We start from the raw sequence: 21,204 nt of genomic DNA on the forward strand, positions 1-21,204 counted from the left end.
GTATGACACTTCAGGACCGAGAATTTCTTCATCGTCCTTCTTTGGACCAAATGGATCTTTATCCAAATCAAGGCTCCTTACAACCATTGGGCTAGTCAATGGGTGAGCTTGGTTCATATTAAATCTCTTGAGTACCTTTTCAGTATATGCCATTGGATTCACAAGGATTCCATCATTTATGTACTCAAGCTGCAACCCCAAACAAAATTTAGTCTTGCCTAGGTCTTTCATCTCGAATTCTTTCTTTAGATATTCGACTGTTTGGGCGATTTCCTTAGAGGTTCCTAGGATATTCAAATCATCCACATATACTGCTATGATTACAAACCCTTGGTTTGCAAACTTCTTTATAAAAATACATGGACTGATGGGATCATTCTTATAGCCCTCTTTGGCTAGGTACTCACTTAGTCTATTGTACCACATACGCCCACTCTGTTTCAGTCCATAAAGAGATTTGTCTAGCCTTATGCAGTATTGTTCTCGAGAACCACTCTTATATTTGAGCTCAATATCCTCTGGTAATCTCATATAAATTTCATTTTCCAGTGGACCATATAAATATACGGTTACAACATCCATTAACCGCAAATCCAGTTTTTCTCTTATAGCCAGACTTATTAAATATCTAAAAGCCGTTGCATCCATCACAGGGGATTATCCTTGTGATACAAGCCGTGCCTTATATCTCACGATTTCATTATTCTCATTTCTCTTTCTTACAAAGACCCATTTATGTCCAACTGACTTTATATCGAATGGTGTCCTTAAGATCAGACCAAACACATTCCTCTTCTTTAAAGAGTTTAACTCCACATCAATGGCTTCTTTCCACTATAGTCAATCTTTACTTTGAGTGCACTCTAATATAGACGTGGGTTCATGATCCTCATTTATCTCAAGTGCTACCTTATAAGCAAATACATCATAGATGTCGACATCTTTTCGGTTCCATTTTATTCCAAACATGATACAATTGATTGAGATCTCATTATTATCAATACCTTCAGGTCCTTGAGGTTCAGCGTCCCAAACCTCATTTGGTTCCTTAGGATTTGCCGCGGCCATGTCTATAATTTCCTTAACCTCGGTTTGTTTTGCACCTTTCTTAGATTTCCGAGAGTTCTTATCTTTGGAACCTAATGGTCTACCACGTTTCAAACGGGCCTTAGACTCTGTAGCAACTTGATTATTGTGTTCCTTGTGAACATCAATACGTACTGGTGCATTACAAACTGGTATGTACGATTTTGTTACTCTCTTTGGGCCAGCAAAGGAATCTGGCAATTGATTAGCTAGCTTTTGCAAATGTATAATCTTTTGGACCTCTGCCTCACATGCTAGAGTCCGAGGATCTTGCCAATTTGAGGATGTTTGATTCCATGATATTTCCTTGACCAGCTTGTTATTCTCTCCACCCAACATAGGAAATTCGAATTCAGCAAACTGACAATCCGCGTATCTGGCCTTAAATAAATCACCTGTAGTTGGCTCAAGATACTTAATAATGGTGGGAGAGTCATATCCAACATATATTCCCATCCTCCTTTGAGATCCCATCTTAGTTCTCTGTGGTGGAGCAATTGGTACATAAACGGCACACCCAAATGTTTTTAGATGGGATATGTCTGGCTCATGACCCGTTAGTAATTGGAATGGTGAATACTTATGTTCACTAGATGGCCTGATGCGTATCAGTTCAGCTGCATGTAATACTGTGTGTCCCCAAGCCGACACAGGAAGCTTCGACCTCATAAGTAATGGCCGAGAAATCAATTGAATACGTTTAATGAAGGATTCAAATTATACATTCTGTGTATGGGCATGTGCCACAGGATGTTCCACACTCACCCCCATGGACATACAGTATTCATTAAACGTTTGGGATGTAAATTCACCAGCATTATCTAGACGTATAGTATTAAGTGAAAAATCTGGAAAGTGGGCTCGCAGACGTATAATTTGGGCCAGCAATCTAGCAAACGCAAGGTTTCTAGTTGACAATAAGCAAACATGCGACCATCTGGTCGATGCATCAATAAGGACCATGAAATATCTAAATGTCCCACAAGGAGGGTGTATAGGTCCACATATGTCTCCTTGTATCCTTTCCAGAAAATGCAAAGTTTCTTTATTTACTTTTGCTGGTGATGGCATTATAATAAGTTTCCCTTGTGCACATGCTACACACGTCAGATGTTTATGGATAATTTTTCTCTCTTTAAGAGTGTGCCCATTAGAATTCTTTATTAGCTTACGCATCATGTTAGAACCCAGATGGCCAAGCCGGTCATGCCATAAAGTGAATTGTTCATTGAACATCTTATTCATTGCCAAGTTAGCTTCTATCATATCTATCTTAGCATGGTATAAACCAGTGGCTAGTGCGGGTATAGCCTCTAGGACTTTCTTATATCCTTGGGTGATTTCTGTAATATATAGAAACTCTTTGTTTCCTTCACCCTTTGTCTCAACATGGAAACCATTCAAACGAATGTCCTTAAAGCTCAATAAAGTTCTCTTTGAGCTGGGTGAATACAAGACATCACTTATTTCAAGATGTGTGCCGTTTGGTAGCAAAATATTAGTCTGGCCGTAGCCTTCAATTAGGCTTGCTATACCCGCGATCGTACTAACATTGGCATTTTTCATAATGAGATTAATAAAATATCTCTTATCCTTCAAAATTGTGTGGCTGGATCCACTATCCACCACAAGGATGTTCTTGTCCTCAGCCATTTCTATAATGGACAAGAATTTATGTTTTAAACTTTAAAGTAATCAAACAAGCAAAATATATTGAAGGAAATTTGAATTTAAACCAAAATAATTATCCAAAACAATAAACCAATCAAAATGTAATGCATAGAAATATAAAATTAAATCAAGACCACATTTGTGTTTAATTATCCTCTCTTAAACAATCAGAAGTTTCATAATCCAATAGGTCATCCTTCTCATGGTCGAAATCACCTTCACCATCGAGATGAACCAGGTTAGCTTCTGGATTTTTCTTTAAACTTTCTTGATAGAAATCAACAAGATGCTTAGGAGTTCTGCAAGTCTTTATCCAGTGGTTCTCCATACCACATCTATGTCAAGTGGACTTGGTCTTATGTTGCGGTTTAAACAACCAGCAGCCTCTACCCCGACCACGGCCGAAACCTGGTCGGTTTCCACGGCCTTGACCACCAAACTTGTGTCCTTGGTAATTCCCACGACCAGGACCACCACGTCCACCTCATCCACGGCCACGGCCAGACTTGTCCCTGTGGACATAGTTAGACTCCTTGGTCTCTTTCGGCTCTTTAGGCTCTTGAGGATTTTTCTTTGCCATATCTACCTTGTGAGCTTCTGGTAATGGAGCAATACCAGGAGGTCTCAATGCACTATTCATCATTAATAGCTCATTGTTCTGCTCAGCAAGCAGCAAAGAGATAAAATCTGCATAAGTCTTAAACCCCTTTTCACGATACTGTTGTTGAAGCAGTATGTTATTGGAGTGAAAGGTAGAGAATGTCTTCTCTAGCAGATCCTTCTCAGTAACCTCTGTACCACATAACCTTAGGATTGAGACTATCTTAAATAGCTCTGAGTTATACTCATCCACGGATTTGTAGTCCTGGATCCTTAGGTTTTTCCAATCAAATTGAGCCTTTGGTAGGAGCACCGTCTTTTGGTGTCCATATCTGCCTTTCAGCTCTGTCCAAAGGTCAAGAGGATCTTCAACAGTGAGGTACTGGTTCTTGAGACTCTCAGCAAGGTGGTGGCGTATATGTATTATTGCCTTGTACTTATCCTTTTCTGCACATTCAACCTCATCCTCAATGCATTCGCATAAATCCTTTGATTTCAGATGGATCTTAGTATCCAAAGCCCATTGCAAGTAATTGTCTCCAGAAGGATTAACGGCAGCATAGGAGAGGTTGTTTAGCTTTGCCATCTGCACAATACAGAACAAACATCCGATCATGAGAATGCGGTATTTGAGACCGTACCATGCAACAATTTAAGGCCATGCGGTATTTGAGACCGAACCATGCCAAACACTTAAAGGCCATGCGGTATTTGAGACCGAACCATGTCATGCTTTTACACTCAAATTTTCGTGGCTTATCATGCATGAAACAACAATGCTAGACAACAAATATAATCTAGCATGCAATGTTTTCCTTTTACTAAATTTCCTTTTCTTAGTTTTAGAAATTTTCCTTTTATTTAACTTTTCCTTTTCTAATTAGGATTAAAACAAATATTAGGAAACTAGACTTTCTCTAGGATTTCGAATTTAATTATGATTTTAGGGTTCATGCAATCAAATTTTACAGAAATAATTTTAACAATAATCGATTTAATAATCTCCCTATGCAGGTTTCGATTTTAATTTCAAAGATGCATGAAAGGCATAATGCAAACAAGCAATTCAGATTTTAAACATCCTAGAACAACCAGATTAATATTTTCTCTATGAATTTAGGTTTTAGTTCTAAGGATTCATGCAACCAATTCTCAAACAAACAATCAACATAATCGGATTTTAATAATAGTATAATTGGTTCAATTTCAAACAATCTAAGCAGCCCTAAACCTCACAACAACCGATTTTCAAGTTTTAAAGTTTTAGGGTTTTAGGGTTTTAGGGTCTAAAGCTTAGGGTTTCTGTTTGTTGATTGTTTTACTTGTAGATTTTAAGGTTCCATTATTCTTATGATCAGATTCGATTCATATGTTCTTAAGGGGGTTTAGATTTATTTACCTTCCACCGTTTGGAGGTTGACTGGATATGAACCGGGAGCTAGAGACGTCGCTTTTACTATTCTCTCGATCACGAACCTCGGCCTAGGTAGCAGGAAGAACCGATCACGAACTTGGACTGCTGCTCCGAACAAAACTCACCCCAGACAAAATCGGACCACGAACTCAGACTGGTCGCGGACGAGAATCTGATCACGAACGGTAGCCGTCGACGAACTTGGACTTGGACTGGAAACCGATCGCCAAGTATAACCACGAACAAAGGGAGAGGGCGGCGGCCGTTTAGGGTTTTAGGGTTTTTAAGAACTTTTTCTCAGTTGGACTTTTAAGGCTATCGTGCTGATAACGTGAAATCGAAGGAGGTTTTCTCTTGTCTTATTCTTATTAATCCAATCGAGAGTTACATATATATATAGTGAAGGGTAAAGCCCAAATACATTAGGACTTAGTAAACCGACATAGACTAAGGAGGTGGCCGATGGGCCTTATGGTCTTGGACGTACATGGACCGTGTATGGACCGGTTATGGAAAATCCACTCCAAGTGTTTTACAACATATGTCAATTTGTTGCCAAAGAGGTTTTTTTTACGAGAGTCCATTTAGTTATTTGAATAATAAAATATACGCATCATTAGAGGTGTCAAACGGGCTCCATGCCCGCGGACCTAGCCCAAATAGTACTTAAGCAGAGCGGGTATGAACACTAAATATTAAACCCGTTAAATAGCAGGCCTTGCGGGTCTGGCCCAAACAGATTGCGGACTTTAGCGGGTCATACCCGCGGGTTGGCGGATCGACCTGCGGTCTTCAAATATTAAATAAAAATAAATATTTAATATAGATACATAACTATTTTTATATAATTTCAAATATATATCTTTTAAAAATATGTGGTAACATAAGTAATTTAATGTAAAAAAATTAAAACATCAATAAAAAATTAATATAAACATTAATTTTATTTAAAATTGTTTTTTAAAATTATTATTTATTACTTTTACTTTATTTTAATATATTTTTTATTAATTTTATTTTATTTTTTAATATATTATTTAGGTCTGCGGGCCAGCCCGCTAACCCGCTGGGCTTAGCGGACCAGTCCGATCTAGAAAATAGAAATTGTCCATTACGGACGGCCAAAATAGTCGTGAGCCGCCCGTTTTGACACCTCTACGCATCATCCTAATATGTTGAAACCACAAGAATTAATTAGCCGAAAAATATTGCGAACTGTCATGTTGCTTCGTCTGAAAATATATCATTATCAACACTTTTGTATGTCTTTAACTTCTTAAAAATGTACCCTACATGTAGTTGGGCCACATTTTTGCCCTTATCATAATTTTATACTAAACTATTAATTTACTAGCCTCATATTTTTCTAAAAATTTAAATACATTGAAAACATCAAATGTCCTCAATCCTACCATAGAATCTATTGTGTCAAGTAAAAACGAATAGGCCTCCATATTACTAACAAAGTGATCTAATATTTTATTTTGTGTGAAACTAAATCTGTATATATCTATATTAACATTTTTTACATTTTGTGTTATGCCCTTTAAGTTTTGTTTATTTAAAATTTTATTTACAACATTAATCCCTAAACAAATTCCATAAATAACATTGCAGAAAAACTCAAATACTAAACTTTCTTAAATCGACCAACATTTGTTACATTTATTGTCATAAAATCTTAATAATATCTATACATTCCAATTTTTCCAAAAACAGATATATCCATTAAAGTTTTAATCCCAGTAAATCACCAAAATTATCTTTAGAGATTTTGTTTGTATAGACTTTCTATATAAATTTTTGCTTTACATATTTTGATTGTAAAATGTAGATTTAGTCATCTACATTACTTGATTTAAGGTACTTAGGGGTTGATTCCTCAGATTTCTCACATTATAATAAATAAAACTAAATAATTATTCCGTGGTGTTTCTATAAATTGAAGTACATTTGGTGTCCTTTAAGTTATAGTTATTTACAAAGTTAATCCTTAAAAAATTGCACATACAAACAGAATCAATTAGATTCCTAAAATGTCTCTACAAATTTGGTTTATAATTTCCTAAAACAATTTCTATATTAAGAAATTTATTACACTTGATAACATATGCCAAAAATATCTATACAATATTTTCTTCTTTTAAAAACTCTAATATTCAGTAATAACTATATTTTTTCATATGAACAATTAAAACTTTAATGGTTATTAATATGCTGATAAAGAATGCAAAAATAATTATTTCACGGGTTAAATCTAATAAAATGAAATATTTATAATAGAAATTAATATGCGGTACACTGCATAATAACGTTTATGGATATAATTCTTTCACGGGTTAAATCTAAATAACTTTAAACTTACGGATTAAATTGAAAGACACTAAAAATTTAAAAATATAATAATGTAAGAATAGTTCTTTCACGATTTAAATCTAAAAAGCAGTAAAAATTTCTATTTTTATAACCATAATATATTCCATACGGTACAAATGTAACATTAGTATAAATAAAATTAAATAATTGTCGCGTGTCTGCGGTATACAACTGATGAAATTTTATAATTAACAATTAAAATACTATTACACAATCTTAAATACTAAACAAAAGAAACAAAATTAACAAACAAATACAATTTTTTAAAATTTAATTTTTTTTTTTTGTAAAAATATTCTTCCGCGGTGTACCGCGGGTTAAAATCTAGTTTCTTTGTTTCTTTTCTTTTGAATTTATATGATATAGAAAATACATTTATTACATTTATTTTTGTAAATTCATCCAAATCTTTATTTTCATAACTATTGAAAATTTGGAATCAATGCATCGAATTTTATGCTTTTCCAATTCATAAATGACAAAAAATAATTTAAACTTGCTACTCACTTATTATTTCCTTCCATCAACAACCATAACTCTAGGTTCCATAAGTCTAAATTTGCCAAGGTATGATGCATTATTGCATTGCTTTGATGGTTTCAGTTTCTAACTTTTCTTTTGGTTACTAACTCTCATGCCATGTTTTTTTTGCAGCCTTCTCGACAACCTTCTCAACCTGAACCAAGTCAAGGTTCACTCACTCAAACCTGATCAAGTAGCTACTTATAAGTAGAGTGCTAATTTTGTGGATGCCTAGATTGTATTTTCGACCACATGAACTCTTTTCTTCCCCTAGGTCGCTTAGTGTCTTTTGTCTCAAAAGGTGAATTTTGTGGTTGCCTATGTTGTATTTTCGACCACATTAACTCTTGCCTTTCCTATCTCTTTTGTATGATCTATTTCGTTTCAAATGGTGAACCTTCATGACATTAAATTTCATCTCTTTACTTTACTCCCTATCTCTTTTGTATGAATGCATAGCTTCATGTTTAACACAAATGGAGATTCATGTTTGGCATAAAAGGTTTCAAATACACACTGTCTTAAATCACAAACAAACAAACATGACCACACAGACTCTTCAACCAACTACTTTGCTTAGTCCAATCATGACCATACAGACTATCAATATAACACTCATCATCTTCTTATTCCATGATTTGGCTTCACCTAAACCATCTTCAACCTTCTCCAAGACCTCCTTCTCCATCTTCTCATAAACCATCTTCTCAAACTCCAACTCTCTGTCCTAAGCTCTTTCAGCTGTTGCTCAAGTCCAACATTCTTCGTAGCCAATTCATCTACCTCATTCAACAAAGCTTCATCGATTCACTTGAACGTGTGTTCGTTCCGAAGCTACCAATATCACAATTATTAGAACCAAAACCATGAAATAAGAGGATAAAAGCATAACATTTACTTTATTTATTGCACCAAAACTACAACGGTAGTATCTCCGGTAAGGATTGGGATCAGATATCGAGATCAAGGCTACAACTGCTTCCCCACACCAACATCTCTTTAGCATACCGAACACTCTTCATCTCGCACAAGAACTGGATGATCCGGTCGACTTTGTTGATATATTTCTCATTCTGAAGCTCAAATTCGGTAATGGAAACCAGAAATGAAGAAAGAAAAAGAACAATGCCAAAGCTCGATTTTAGAGTTCGTGTTGAAAATTGGGGATTTGTGGATTCATGGATCGTAACTCGGTGAGGAATCAGGTCTTTATTGGTTTAATTTCGGGTTTATATGGTTTAGTCTGTGGTTCACCAGCTAAATCGATGCAATTCAGGCTCGGGGTGATATAAGTATAGAACTTTTGATTTTGGGGGAAGGAAGAGGAGGAAGGAAAATAAGGATCAATCAAAGTGGATGAAGATATGTAGCTCATGGCCAAAATTCGGCCTCCATCCAACGAGATATAATAGTATTTGGGGGGAAATAGTTCGTTTCCCCCTGAATCCCTACAAAACAACAAACCATAAGCACAAAACATAACATACTTTTGTAAAAAATCACATGTCCATGTCATTCGTCTCAAAGCTATTAATATTATAATCATATGCTTAAAATGTAAAAACGTCATTCAATCTTCACTGTAAACAGATAAAAACTCGGATCTACATTGCCCGAGTCAGATCTCGCTGATAAATTCTGACCGTCTATGAAACTAAATCATGACCATTAATTTTAATCATTTGGATATTGGAAAAAGCGATTTTTGTACCTATGAAGCGCGATCATAGCTGGTCCATTACCGTATCATACTACTAGAAATTGGATTTTTTTTAATCTACTAAAATGATTTATTTATATATAACTTAATCCGAGATTAGCGGAAACAATTATATTTGATATTCTTATTTTTTTTTGAATAATTTAGTTAATTATATGTTTACGCAAAAATGTTTCATTCTTATACTTTTCACATAATCACATCCCAAAAAAGTTGGAAGTAGAATGACCAAGTCCTTTTAACGTGTTTATTTTCCTTTTTCTATTTCATTTTTTGATTAAGTCCTTCTACGTTTGTTACGTTAGTTGTTAATTCTGCAACCCATAGATATAGGAACCGTATCCCTGAAGGGGAAGTAATCATATTTACTTAAAAACAGTGGAAACTTCTTTATAAACTAAAGTCTGATTAACTAATATCGTCTTTGCGTGGAAGCTCGAAGTCATGGCAAATCTCACCTTAGAGCTTAACATCAACTCCGCAAGTGATCTTAAGCATGTCAACTACATCACAAAGATGAACGTTTACGCCGTCATAACCCTTGAAGGCGACAAACACCGAAAGAAACAGAAGGTGAAAACTGCTGTTGATCGCTCTGGTGGATCCAACCCTAATTGGAATCACGCTATCAAATTTTTTGTCAACGAGAGATTAGCCCTTGAAGGTCGTTTGACACTCGTCGTGAGATTGTTCTCCAAACGAATCCTCGGTGATAAAGGTATTGGTAGTATTGAAGTCTCGCTACTTGATCTCTTGATCTCCAAACATGTAATAGTAACAACCATGGCATGAGGTTTGTGACGTATCAGGTGAAAACTACGTCGAAGAAACTGAAAGGTCATTTGACTTTCTCGTACCGGTTCAATGGGGCACATGTTCTGTCTGGTCACGGTTACCACCAGGCGCCAACGTGGGCTATTCCGAGTCAGCAAGTGTATGGACCTTATGGTTACATACCGCCTCCACCGCCACCGAATTATGGATACCAAGGTCTGCCGACGAAGAATGAAGCAAGGCTATAATTAGTATTATTAATGGCAATTAAATAATAGTGTTCATCAATAATGGACAATTTAATTAAGATTTGTGTTTTCAAATGTTGGTTGAAAATGAAAAAGATTATTAGTAAGTAACGTTTTACTAAGTTTTGCTTTTGCTTAATCAACCAGATTAGGACCCATACTATAGGTACATGCATGAGAAATGCTTATGTTTATGTTTGTTGTTTATTTTTATTTTAATTATTGAACATGTTTGGTGAAAGTTTTTAATATGACCCGTGCTTAGGTAAGATTTTATTTTCAGTTGCACAATAAGATTTCGAAAAGCACGATTAAGTATGATAAATTGCCAAGATTTTATTCTTTTTTACGATTAAGTATGATAAATTTGCCAAGATTTTATTATTTTTTACGCCTAAGAATATATTTTTATGCCTAACAAATACATGAAATACTAAAAATTTCATTTAGGAAATTGTATAAATCATTGGAATATTCTCTTTAAGATTTTTTGGGATATTCTTAAGCGTATTCATATAGCCCATGGATTGACCAATTAATCTATAACGTTTTTTTGTAACCAACCTATATTTAATGTATAACCTATTTTGTAAAACTTTTTTTTTAACGGCAAATCAATTATATTATACCATAAGCGTTTACATGATACATAAAACCAATCAAGTACAACCATTGAAACAAATATAGGAAATTGAACACAATCTCGATGAAGAAGTAGAAGTAACCCTGCTTTCTAAACGAAAGCCTTACAGGCAATAGAGAAAATCTGTTAAGTCCCCTCTTCATATACTGGTCAAAACTAACATCTTATGAGACTCCTAAATGCTTTTTGCATTACCATAATTAAAAGAAAATTTTGATATGTTGTTTGTGATGGTTTTGAAACATGCCTTTCGAAACGCCGGTTAGCGACCATGGATCCCCCTTTCATATGACCTGTAATTTGTGACGGAGGGACATCAAGATGACCATCATTGGACTGTGGCCTTAAGAAGAGGAGGCTATCGCGGGAGTCAATTCCTTTAAGCGGAGAGGATAGTACATTGATTCCGGGATCAAAAACCCAAATGAGATCTTCAACTCTTTGCTTAGGAGAAGATTCATCGGTTGATAACCGGAGATGACGCCGGTGAGAGAGTCCACCGGAAACAAACCTTATGTAAAGGAAGATAACACGATTCCATCGAATCGACACCGAACCAACGCGAATTTGAAAAAGACTACAACCCCAACATCGACACAATGAGGCAAATCCTGCCTCGCACGAACCCGATACCACCCAATACGCCATTGAGGACAAAATCCAGTCCGTACAAAAGAATAAAGACATCGAAATCTGACTTTTCAGATTCATCGTCGTGAAGAACAAAGGCATATTTCGATTAGAAATTGCCGTAACTATTACCAAAAACTATATAGAGAAAGAACTGAAACAAATTAAATAGAAAGAGAGAAGCCAACCGACGCCGGAAAACCAGCGCCGGCCGGAGAAAGCAAAAAATGGAGGTTACTTATTAAAGAGGCGCTTTGGGAGAGTCGCTCGTCTGAATTTATTTATTGGTCCATTTAACATTTAAAGTTGTATCCTTATTGCGACGGCAAGTAAATAAATTATTTATATATCCCTCGCAAATCTCTTGCAAATTTCCCTAGCAAATCCATAGCAGTATTTTTTAGTAAGCCTATAAATAGCAAGTTCATGATCCATGGAAACCACAAGACAAAACACTTCCAATAAAAACACTTACTACCCAAAAAAATCTTGTGAAAGAAAAAACGGCTACAAAAAAAAGGCCTAAAAACTTTTAAATTCCATAATAATGTTTGGAGAGGGGCAGCATGAGATATACACATTGCGACGGTGGATGTACAATCACAGAGATCCGGAGACCGGTGATGTGACGAAAGAGTTTTGTGATGGGTTGCGCGCTTTCATGTACCAGGCGACAAACCAAGAATTTGCTCGTCAAAACGGTACCATATTTTGTCTGTGTCCTAAGTGCTGCAACGATAATTATTTGGAATTTAATCTAGTGAAGAAGCATCTTTATAATAGAGGATTTATGCCAAATTACTATGTATGGTTTCGTCATGGAGAGCGTTGTAGCAGTAATGTTGGAAGTAGTAGTATGAATTATGCTGTTGATCAACCTAGTAATTATGGGTATCAAGAATCTGATCAATTTGGTTTTTATGGTTTTATGGGTATAATGAGGAATATAGATTTCATGATATGGTTAATGATGCATTTCATGAAACTACTGCTGCATTTCCTGAGAATAATACAGAAGAACCCAACGTAGATGCACAACGTTTTTATGCTATGTTAGATGCTGCAAATCAACCTATCTACGATGGATGTAGAGAAGAGCATTCTAAGTTATCATTGGCATCTAGGATGATGACAATTAAAGCTGATAATAACTTAAATGAGAATTGCATGGATTCTTGGGCTAAACTCATTAAAGAGTATTTGCCAGATGATAATGTCTCGACTGAGAACTACTATGAAATACAGAATTTGGTTGCGACTCTTGGATTACCATCTGAAATGATTGATGTGTGCGTTGACTATTGCATGATTTTTTGGAAAGATGATGCTAAGTTGCAGGAATGTCGGTTTTGCGGGAAGCCGAGATATCAGCCTACTCAAGGAAGGACACGAGTACCATATAAACGTATGTGGTACTTGCCTGTTGCTGATAGATTGAAATGCCTATACAATTCAAAACGGACTGGAGCGGCAAGGAGATGGCATGCAGAACATTCTACTCAAGAAGGAGAAATTACACACCCATCTGATGCAAAGGCGTGGAAATATTTTCAATCGGTCTATCCTGACTTTGCTCAAGAGTGTAGGAATGTTTATCTTGGGTTGTGTACAGATGGTTTTAGTCCATTTGGTATGTCAGGGAGGCAATATTCTTTATGGCCTGTTATATTGACGCCAAACAATCTTCCTCCAGATATGTGTATGCAAAGCAAATTTTTGTTCTTGAGTAATTTGGTACCAGGTCCAAAGCATCCGAAGCGAGCTCTAGATATCTTCTTGCAACCTCTGATTCATGAGCTGAAGCAATTGTGGTATGAAGGTGTTCAGACGTTTGATTCGTCGCGAAAAAAGAATTTCAATATGCGGACAGTGCTAATGTGGACGATTAGTGACTTCCCTGCGTACGAAATGTTATCTGGGTGGACAACACACGAAAGAATATCATGTCCTTATTGTATGGATCGTACCGATGCATTTCAGTTAAAGTATGGGCGAAAATCTTTTTGGTTTGATTGTCATCGGCGGTTTCTTCCCTTGCATCATCCGTACCGGAAGAACAAGAAGTTTTTTAGAAAGAACAAGTTTGTGCGTGTTCCTCCACCAACTTATGTCTCTGGAAATGATTTGTTTGAGCAGATTGATTACTATGACGCTCAAGAAACATGTAAACGTGGGGGTAACTATCACACACCAGCAAACATGCCAGATGGATATGGAAGCGCTCACAATTGGCACAAGCAGAGTATTTTTTGGGAGCTTCCATATTGGAAAGATCTTCTATTGCGGCACAAACTTGACGTGATGCACATCGAGAAAAAAATTTTCGATAATTTCATCGTTACGCTTCTGAATGTGCAGGGTAAAACAAAAGATAGCAGGAGATCTAGGTTGGATTTGGCGGAAATATGCGCAAGGATCGATTTACATCTTACAAGAGATGGGAAATTACCATTACCCCAATTTCGATTGTCAGCAGAGGCTAAGAAGGTGTTGTTCGAGTGGATTAAATCTGAAGTGAAGTTTCCAGACCGATAGTCGTCGGGAGTTTAACCGAGGAAACGTCTCACTTCACATTATACTACTTTAGCCCCACCGTGAGAACCAAGAAAACACGTACTAGACGATATGATGACGGAGGCGTTGCACCTACATATAATGTTCCTGATGTTCCAGATATCTTTGCTCAAATAGGAAGACTTGCTGGAAAGTTAAAGGAAGTTTGGTGGGAAGATCATAGCTATTGTCGAGCAGCTCACAATTACATCTTGAGGAATCTAGATTATGTTCAACTTTTTGAAAGGTATTCTTTTTTAAAAACTAAAATTAATTTTATTTTCTAAGATAACGAACTAACAAATCTCTATTTTTTTAGACTTTTTGAAATGCAGATTCGTGAAGCATATCCTAATTTAGAAGAATCTGACTATAAGGCTTACAAAGAGCGGGATTTCGCTAATTGGTTAAAATACTATGTAAGTATAGATATATAATAAATTTAAACTATATATGTATTATAGTTTAAAATTTAAATAAACTTATGATCTAAATATCTTATTTGATTATATAGGTTCAGAATGGATGTGGAAATGAACCCTTGCCTCTTTGGTGGCATGAGCTCGTTCAAGAACCAAGAGCGAAGATCACTACTGCTCTGATGTACTTTACTCACGGTTATACTTTTCATACGTACGCACACGGAAGTTGCAAAGCTACATCAAATTATGGAATCTATGTACAAGCTGGTGATAGCGATTTCTATGGCGTTTTGCAACAAATATTAGAAGTTGATTATCCAGGCCTTCTGAATCTGAGATGCGTACTTTTCAAGTGTAACTGGTACGATCCATCAGCCCGTGGCGTGTGGGTAAATAATTGGGGAGTTGTCGATGTGAATGCGAACAGATCATACACCAAATTTGATCCTTTCCTCCTAGCATCGCAAACACAACAAGTGAGCTTTCTGCCCTATCCTCGTTTAAGGCCAAGACGTGAAATGTGGTTATCAGTCATTAAAGTTAATCCTCGAGGCCGTATAATCGGGTTAGTTGATGATCAAGTCATGTTGCAACAAGAAAGGATCGGTGAAATTTCCATTCCAAACATGTCAACAGAAGATGTTATCCTTATTGATCCACAAAACAGGCAAGTTGAAGATGTTGATGATGTTTCTGAAGAAGAGGGTGAATTAGACGAATTCGAAGAGTCCGATGATGGAGAAAATTCTAATGATGATAATGTAATTTCTAGTAGTTCAGAAAATGAATCTGATTGACCAATTGTAGTTTTATGTTGTTTAAAAAAAAAAAGATTTATCAATTTGCGATGGAATTGCGAGTGAATGCTCAAGGTCTCGCAAGGTCGTCGTAAGTCCCTCACAAAAGCCTATACCCTAAACATTATTTGCGAGGGACTTACGACTATACCCTGAACATTTAAACATTGCGAGGGATTTGCGATTGATTTGCTAGTGATTTGAGAGTGACTAGCGAGGAAATCTTGCCAGTTCTCGCAAATACGTCGTTACTCCCTCGCAAATTATATACCCTAAACACTAAATGCTCAAACCCTAAGCTTTTGCACATTGCAATGGATTTTTGTGTATCAATGTGGATAACATGTTCTTTTGATATGTTTGCAATGGAAATTTTAACATATTTCAAGTTGCAACACAACTTAATCATCAACCCTAACATGATGATCCACTAAACCCTAAAGTAGAAGATGTTGATGATGTATTTGAAGAAAAGCTTGAATTAGAAGAATTTGAATTGTCTGATGATGGAGAAAATTCTAATGATGATAATGGAATTTATAGTAGTTAATAAGATGAATTTGATTGAGCAATTGTGGTTTTCTTGTTTTTTTTCAAAAAAGATTTAAGTATTTGCGAGGGAGTTTCTTGCACGGTCTCACAAATTCCTCGTTAATCCCTCGCAAACCTATACCCTAAACATTTAAATAATGCGAGGGAGTTGCGAGTTCCCTAGGTAGCCCCTCGCAATATTTAAGTATTTGCGAGGGATTTGCGAGGAGTCCTAGTTAATCCCTCGCAATTAGTAAACCCTACACACAACTGGAGTCTAGCTTATCCCTCACAATATTTATGTACTTGTGAGGGATTTGCGAGTCGTTCTAGTTAATCCTTCGCAATTAGTAAACCCTAAACACCAGTAGCCTCGCAAATCTCTCGCAATGTTTAATAAGTGCGACATAGTTGCGAGGCTGCAATAAGTTTATATATACAAACTCAATCGAGTTTGAGCGAAGCTCAAACCAGTCGCCAACAAAACCTAATCTTCTTCTTCCTCCTCCGATCAAACCATCTTCTTCCTCTTCTGATCTGGTTCTTCCTCCTCCGATCAAACTATCTTCTTCATCTTCCGATCTGGTTCTTCCTCCTCCGATCAATTCCCCTAGTCTTCTTCCTCTTCCGATCTGGTTCTTCCTCCGATCAAACCGTAGTCTTCTTCCTCTTCCGATCTGCTTCTCTCGTCTTCCGATCTTCTTCAATCGCAAACCCTAATCTCTCGTCTTCCGATCTTCTTCTTCAATCACAGTCTGAAAGGTATAAACCCTAATCTAATCCAATTATGATTTCGTTTTGTATTTGGTTTTGATTTCGTTTTGTAGAAACCTAATCTCGATTTAATTTCGTTTATTATTTCGTTTTTACAAACCCTAATCTCGTTTCATTTTCGTTTTGTATTTGATTTTGATTTTGTTTTGTATAAACCCTAATTTCGTTTGTAAACCCTAATTTGTTTTTAATTTCGATTTTGATTTGGTTTTGATCTATGCATGTTACTGATAATACCACTTTTATAAATTACTAATTTTGATTTCAATTTTTTTTTGTTATAGATATTTGGAGGCAATGATTAGACAAGATTCTTGACGGATCAAGGTTTAACCTTTCCCACTGCTTCTAATCGTCGCGGTCCCTCTGGTTCTAACAACATAAACCCCGGTTCTCACAATAATCGCCGTGCAAACTCGCAACCACTACCTATGACACCTCCTTCTAATACGCCTTCACCATCTCATTCGCATGGTGGCAATGCGTCGAACCCTGACCTTACTGCATCTCAACCCGCGCATTCCTCCTCTAAAGTCATGTCCCAACGTCTCAACAACCTGACTTTGGAGGAGTTACTCGATAGTCTTGGACGAGCTGGTTTAACTAAACTAGATCCTCGCCGACCTCCAGGAACTCTATGGTAAGTTTGTTTTATGTTTTTAATTTGATAATATAAATAAAAAGTTGTATTTGTATGGATTCTGAAAGAGTATTTCTTTTGAAGGTTTGACCAAGACTCCTCTGTTGCGGCTACTGTTCGAAGCATATTTGAAAGAGATTTCAAAGAGCCCCATGCCAATTGGACAAAGACACCAACTACAGTGGTAGACCGTTGGTATGAAACGTTTGCGGTAAGTCAAGTCTCTTTGTTTGCTATTTACAATGTTTTCTTTGCCTTAATTAAATATAGACTAATCCTTTTTTTTCCAAGCAAATATACAATTGGGACCGTTGCATAAACGATAGAGTGAGGCAAGAGTTTGAGGACAAGTTGAAGGACAGGATGTGTGATCAAGTGTCACGGTGGAAGTTAAAGTGGAAGCTTAAAGGTGATGAGGCAAAGCCACAGTGGATTGATCCTTAAGTATGGGCTGGTCTTGTTCGGTATTGGCTTGATCCAAAATCAGAAATCAAGAGCAACCACAGTCGGAATGCTCGCTATCATGATCCGGATGGCACCGGAATATACAAGCACCGTTCAGACCAAACGTCCTTTAAAGCAAGGGCTCGAAAGCATGTAAGTTCGTTAAGTTTTTTTTTTTTCTTATAATTATGCCTTCTGAACTCTTCTATTTGTTAACTAATCAATATCTTTTTTTATTTCAAGTTTGAGATCACTGGTGAGCTAACTCCGGATTTCCTACGAATCTTAGAAGACACTCATCGAAAACAGGATGGCTCATTTACTGATGGCAAGTCCGAGTCCGTGTTCAATGAGGTGTCGTCCAAGATTCAAGAGTTGGAATCTGAGCTGTGTACAGGAGATAATGGAGAGAGTTCTGCTTCTGGTGGGGTGCCCATTCATATCAAAAACAAAATTTACACTGAGGTAAGTTTCAAATTTGTAGTTCTGTTGGTTTTTTAAATACTCTTATGTTGAAATGATGGTTGAACTCTGTTGTTAAGTTTACTAATGATTGTATTTCTAATGATTTTAAGATATCTTGCGATTGTTTTGTTTGAACTGTTGAATTCTTATCATTGTTTTGAACTGTTCGTTTTAAATACTCTATGGTTGAACTGTTGCCATTGTTTTGTTTGTGATGATTTGTGATTCTTGTGTATGTGATATCTTTGATGGTTTTGTATGTTATAACTTGTGATTATTTTGAATGTCATAACTTGCAATTGTTTTGTGATATCTTCGATTGTTTTGTATGTGATAACTCTCGATTTTGTTTGTTGTTTTGTTGTTAGGTTACTCCGAAGAAGAAAAACATGATTTTTGGGGTTGGTTCGCTGCAGTTTGAAGCGTCCTCTACCAGTAGCGGTCCACCACTTCCGCCTCCAGCTAATGATCCGGTTATATTGGCTCAGAAACTTGCTGCAGCTGAGGAGTTTATCCAAACCCAGACACAAAGAATGCATAGCTACGATGCATACTTCGATTACCTCGCCGAAAAAGATCCTGAGTTTGCTGCCAAGTTCCGGAACCAACAAACGACCAACCCAGAGGGCACTATCTCAGATGGCACCAACCCATATAGCAACACCGGTGAAACAGGAGCAACTGGTAGCCAAACTGGGACCAGAAACGTGACCTCTCTCTCTCAATCCTTTTAAAAACTCTTTTTTCGCTGACTATGTCCCCTGTGAGGGAAAAACTAAAACACAACTTCTTTTTGTAATATTAATGTTTAATTTTATTTAGAATTTTATTTCTCGATTTTCAGTTCTGTTCTTTATTTTATTTAGAATTTTGTTTCTCAATTTTAAATTCAGAACAAAATATCAAACATAATGATTTAAATTAAATATCAATTATGTTCTTTTTTTTTTTAATTTATGCACAACAATTTGCGAGGGATGTACTATGGCAAAGTTGCACCGTATTTGCTAGAAACAAATTCGTCGTAAATTGCTTCACAGTTGCGAGAACCAAATCCCTCGCAATATGCGTTACATCCGCGAGGAAAGTAATCCCTCGCAAATTGTGTGTCGTTTGCGAGAAAAACAATCCCTTGCAATGTGCGTTAAATCCGCGAGGAAGGTAATCCCTCGCAAATTGCGTGTCGTTTGCGAGAAAACTATTCCCTCGCAATTTGTGTGTGATTTGCGAGGAATAATGTTCCTCCCAAAATTTGCGAAAGATTTGCGATGTTACCCATTTTGCGAGACGCGATTTGCGAGGAACGCGCGTGTCCCGCAAATCCCTCGCTATTATCGATTTGCGAGGGATTTGCGATGTATTCTTCCATCGTAAATCGACTGTTTTCTTGTAGTGTATCTTGCGGCCATGAGAATTCCCCAACTCAATGCATTTACAACTCCATGGATTTGTTTTACCAACAACATGTTTCCGTCAACTGATTTTGTGGATGTGACTTGTCCGGAAAGCAAATCCAAAGAAGTTATAGATTTGAGATGATCTCCACTCATTGAGTGCATTCCAAGTGTATCTCCTTCCTTCAACGGGCCATCTTGCCATAAGTGATTCACGACGGTTGTGTTAGGATACAACAATAAATTTGCAAATATCGTCATCTCCCTATCAATATATTCAGCAGATACTTGTGTCACGCGGATGCTAAGAGGAGATTCTTGAAGCCTAGGAGCGTAGCTATTAATGGAGGAAGTATACGCACGCATAACGCCAGAAGTTGAGTTACGGTAAACCACAATAGCTTGAGCACCTAACATGCCTGTTTTAGTCGGGTTAATGGCCCAAGCGATCCAACTAGAAGACTCTAGATTGGCGTGACGGTAAACAACTTCAAGAGCTCCGGTTTCTAGAGCATAGCTGAAGTGGAGAAACGAGTCTAACACCGGAAGATCCGTGCAAGAGCTAAAGTTTTTTCCGTTTTTGAAGCTGTGAGATTCACATCTAGCATGAAGTCCTTGATCTGTTGCTGCTGTAGTAAAAGATGGAATCAACACAAACATGCAACACAAAACGACTAAAGCGGCTCTTAAAAACAAAGACATGATGATGATGATTATGGTTGTGGTTATTATCGGAGAGCACTAATTGGGTTACGAATTTGGAAGAAGAGATTATGATGTTTGAGTGCTATACAAACTTCGATTATTTCCGCAATATTTATAGCGAGTTTCATCCACGTCCTAGTGTCGTTAGGACTTAGGACTACGTTTCCATATTTCGATCTTGTGTCCTTTTTTTTTTGCCCATATCTTATAAGGAATCCTCATTAATCCAAAAAATAAAAATCGTTTGACATCTTTGCTTTATCTAATACGATTTCTTTCAAAAATTGCAACTAAAGGCCTGTTGAATATTCCTTTTCTTTTATTTATAAGTTTTTTCAGTAGCAATTCTAAAAGGAAATTATTTTAAAAATTACTATCAACTACACTAGTATTGTGGATTGCTTTTTTTTCTTTTTCTTTCGGCCACATTTGTATTTTTTCTTTAAAACGTTAGATTTATATTATTTAGAAAATGAAACTGATGTTTTTTAAACTATTAAAAAGAAAAATTCTATACGTTAATCTTATATGTTTTAAGATAGATAAAACTATAGTCTTTTCAAATAAAATAAATGAAAATATTTGTAGTTTTTCAGAATTCACAATTTATTGCATCATCCCTGTATATCATAGGACATATTTTTCCTTTTGCTAAAAGTGTATATCAATATATCAATATATACATTTTTGGAGACATTTATAAAATAAATCTTGAAGTTGACACTTATTTACAAGGATACCATTGGTATTAAATAATTAATTTAATAAACAAATTAACTTTACTTATATTCGATT

General features: G+C 36.3%; 2 protein-coding genes and 1 pseudogene across 2 annotated transcripts; 2 read left to right on the plus strand and 1 right to left on the minus strand.

The window, feature by feature from the left end:
* Positions 1 to 9,786: 9,786 nt before the first annotated feature.
* On the plus strand, positions 9,787 to 10,516 carry LOC104728030 (protein SRC2-like). Its single transcript, XM_087471311.1, has 2 exons — positions 9,787 to 10,107; positions 10,199 to 10,516. The coding sequence occupies exons 1-2, from the start codon at positions 9,834 to 9,836 to the stop codon at positions 10,396 to 10,398; spliced, it is 474 nt and encodes a 157-aa protein (XP_087327437.1). The 5' UTR covers positions 9,787 to 9,833; the 3' UTR covers positions 10,399 to 10,516.
* A 1,715-nt stretch (positions 10,517 to 12,231) lies between these two features.
* LOC104728031 (uncharacterized) lies at positions 12,232 to 15,456 on the plus strand. The gene is made up of 5 exons (XM_087472435.1): positions 12,232 to 12,598; positions 12,631 to 14,203; positions 14,272 to 14,484; positions 14,557 to 14,656; positions 14,752 to 15,456. The coding sequence occupies exons 1-5, from the start codon at positions 12,232 to 12,234 to the stop codon at positions 15,454 to 15,456; spliced, it is 2,958 nt and encodes a 985-aa protein (XP_087328561.1).
* Positions 15,457 to 19,641: 4,185 nt separating this feature from the next.
* LOC104728032 (cytochrome b561 and DOMON domain-containing protein At3g59070 pseudogene) lies at positions 19,642 to 20,406 on the minus strand (annotated as a pseudogene).
* Positions 20,407 to 21,204: the final 798 nt, after the last annotated feature.

This window comes from Camelina sativa, chromosome 11 (assembly GCF_030686135.1).
Source record: "Camelina sativa cultivar CO46 ecotype springtype chromosome 11, ASM3068613v1".
NCBI classification, from domain to species: domain Eukaryota; kingdom Viridiplantae; phylum Streptophyta; class Magnoliopsida; order Brassicales; family Brassicaceae; genus Camelina; species Camelina sativa.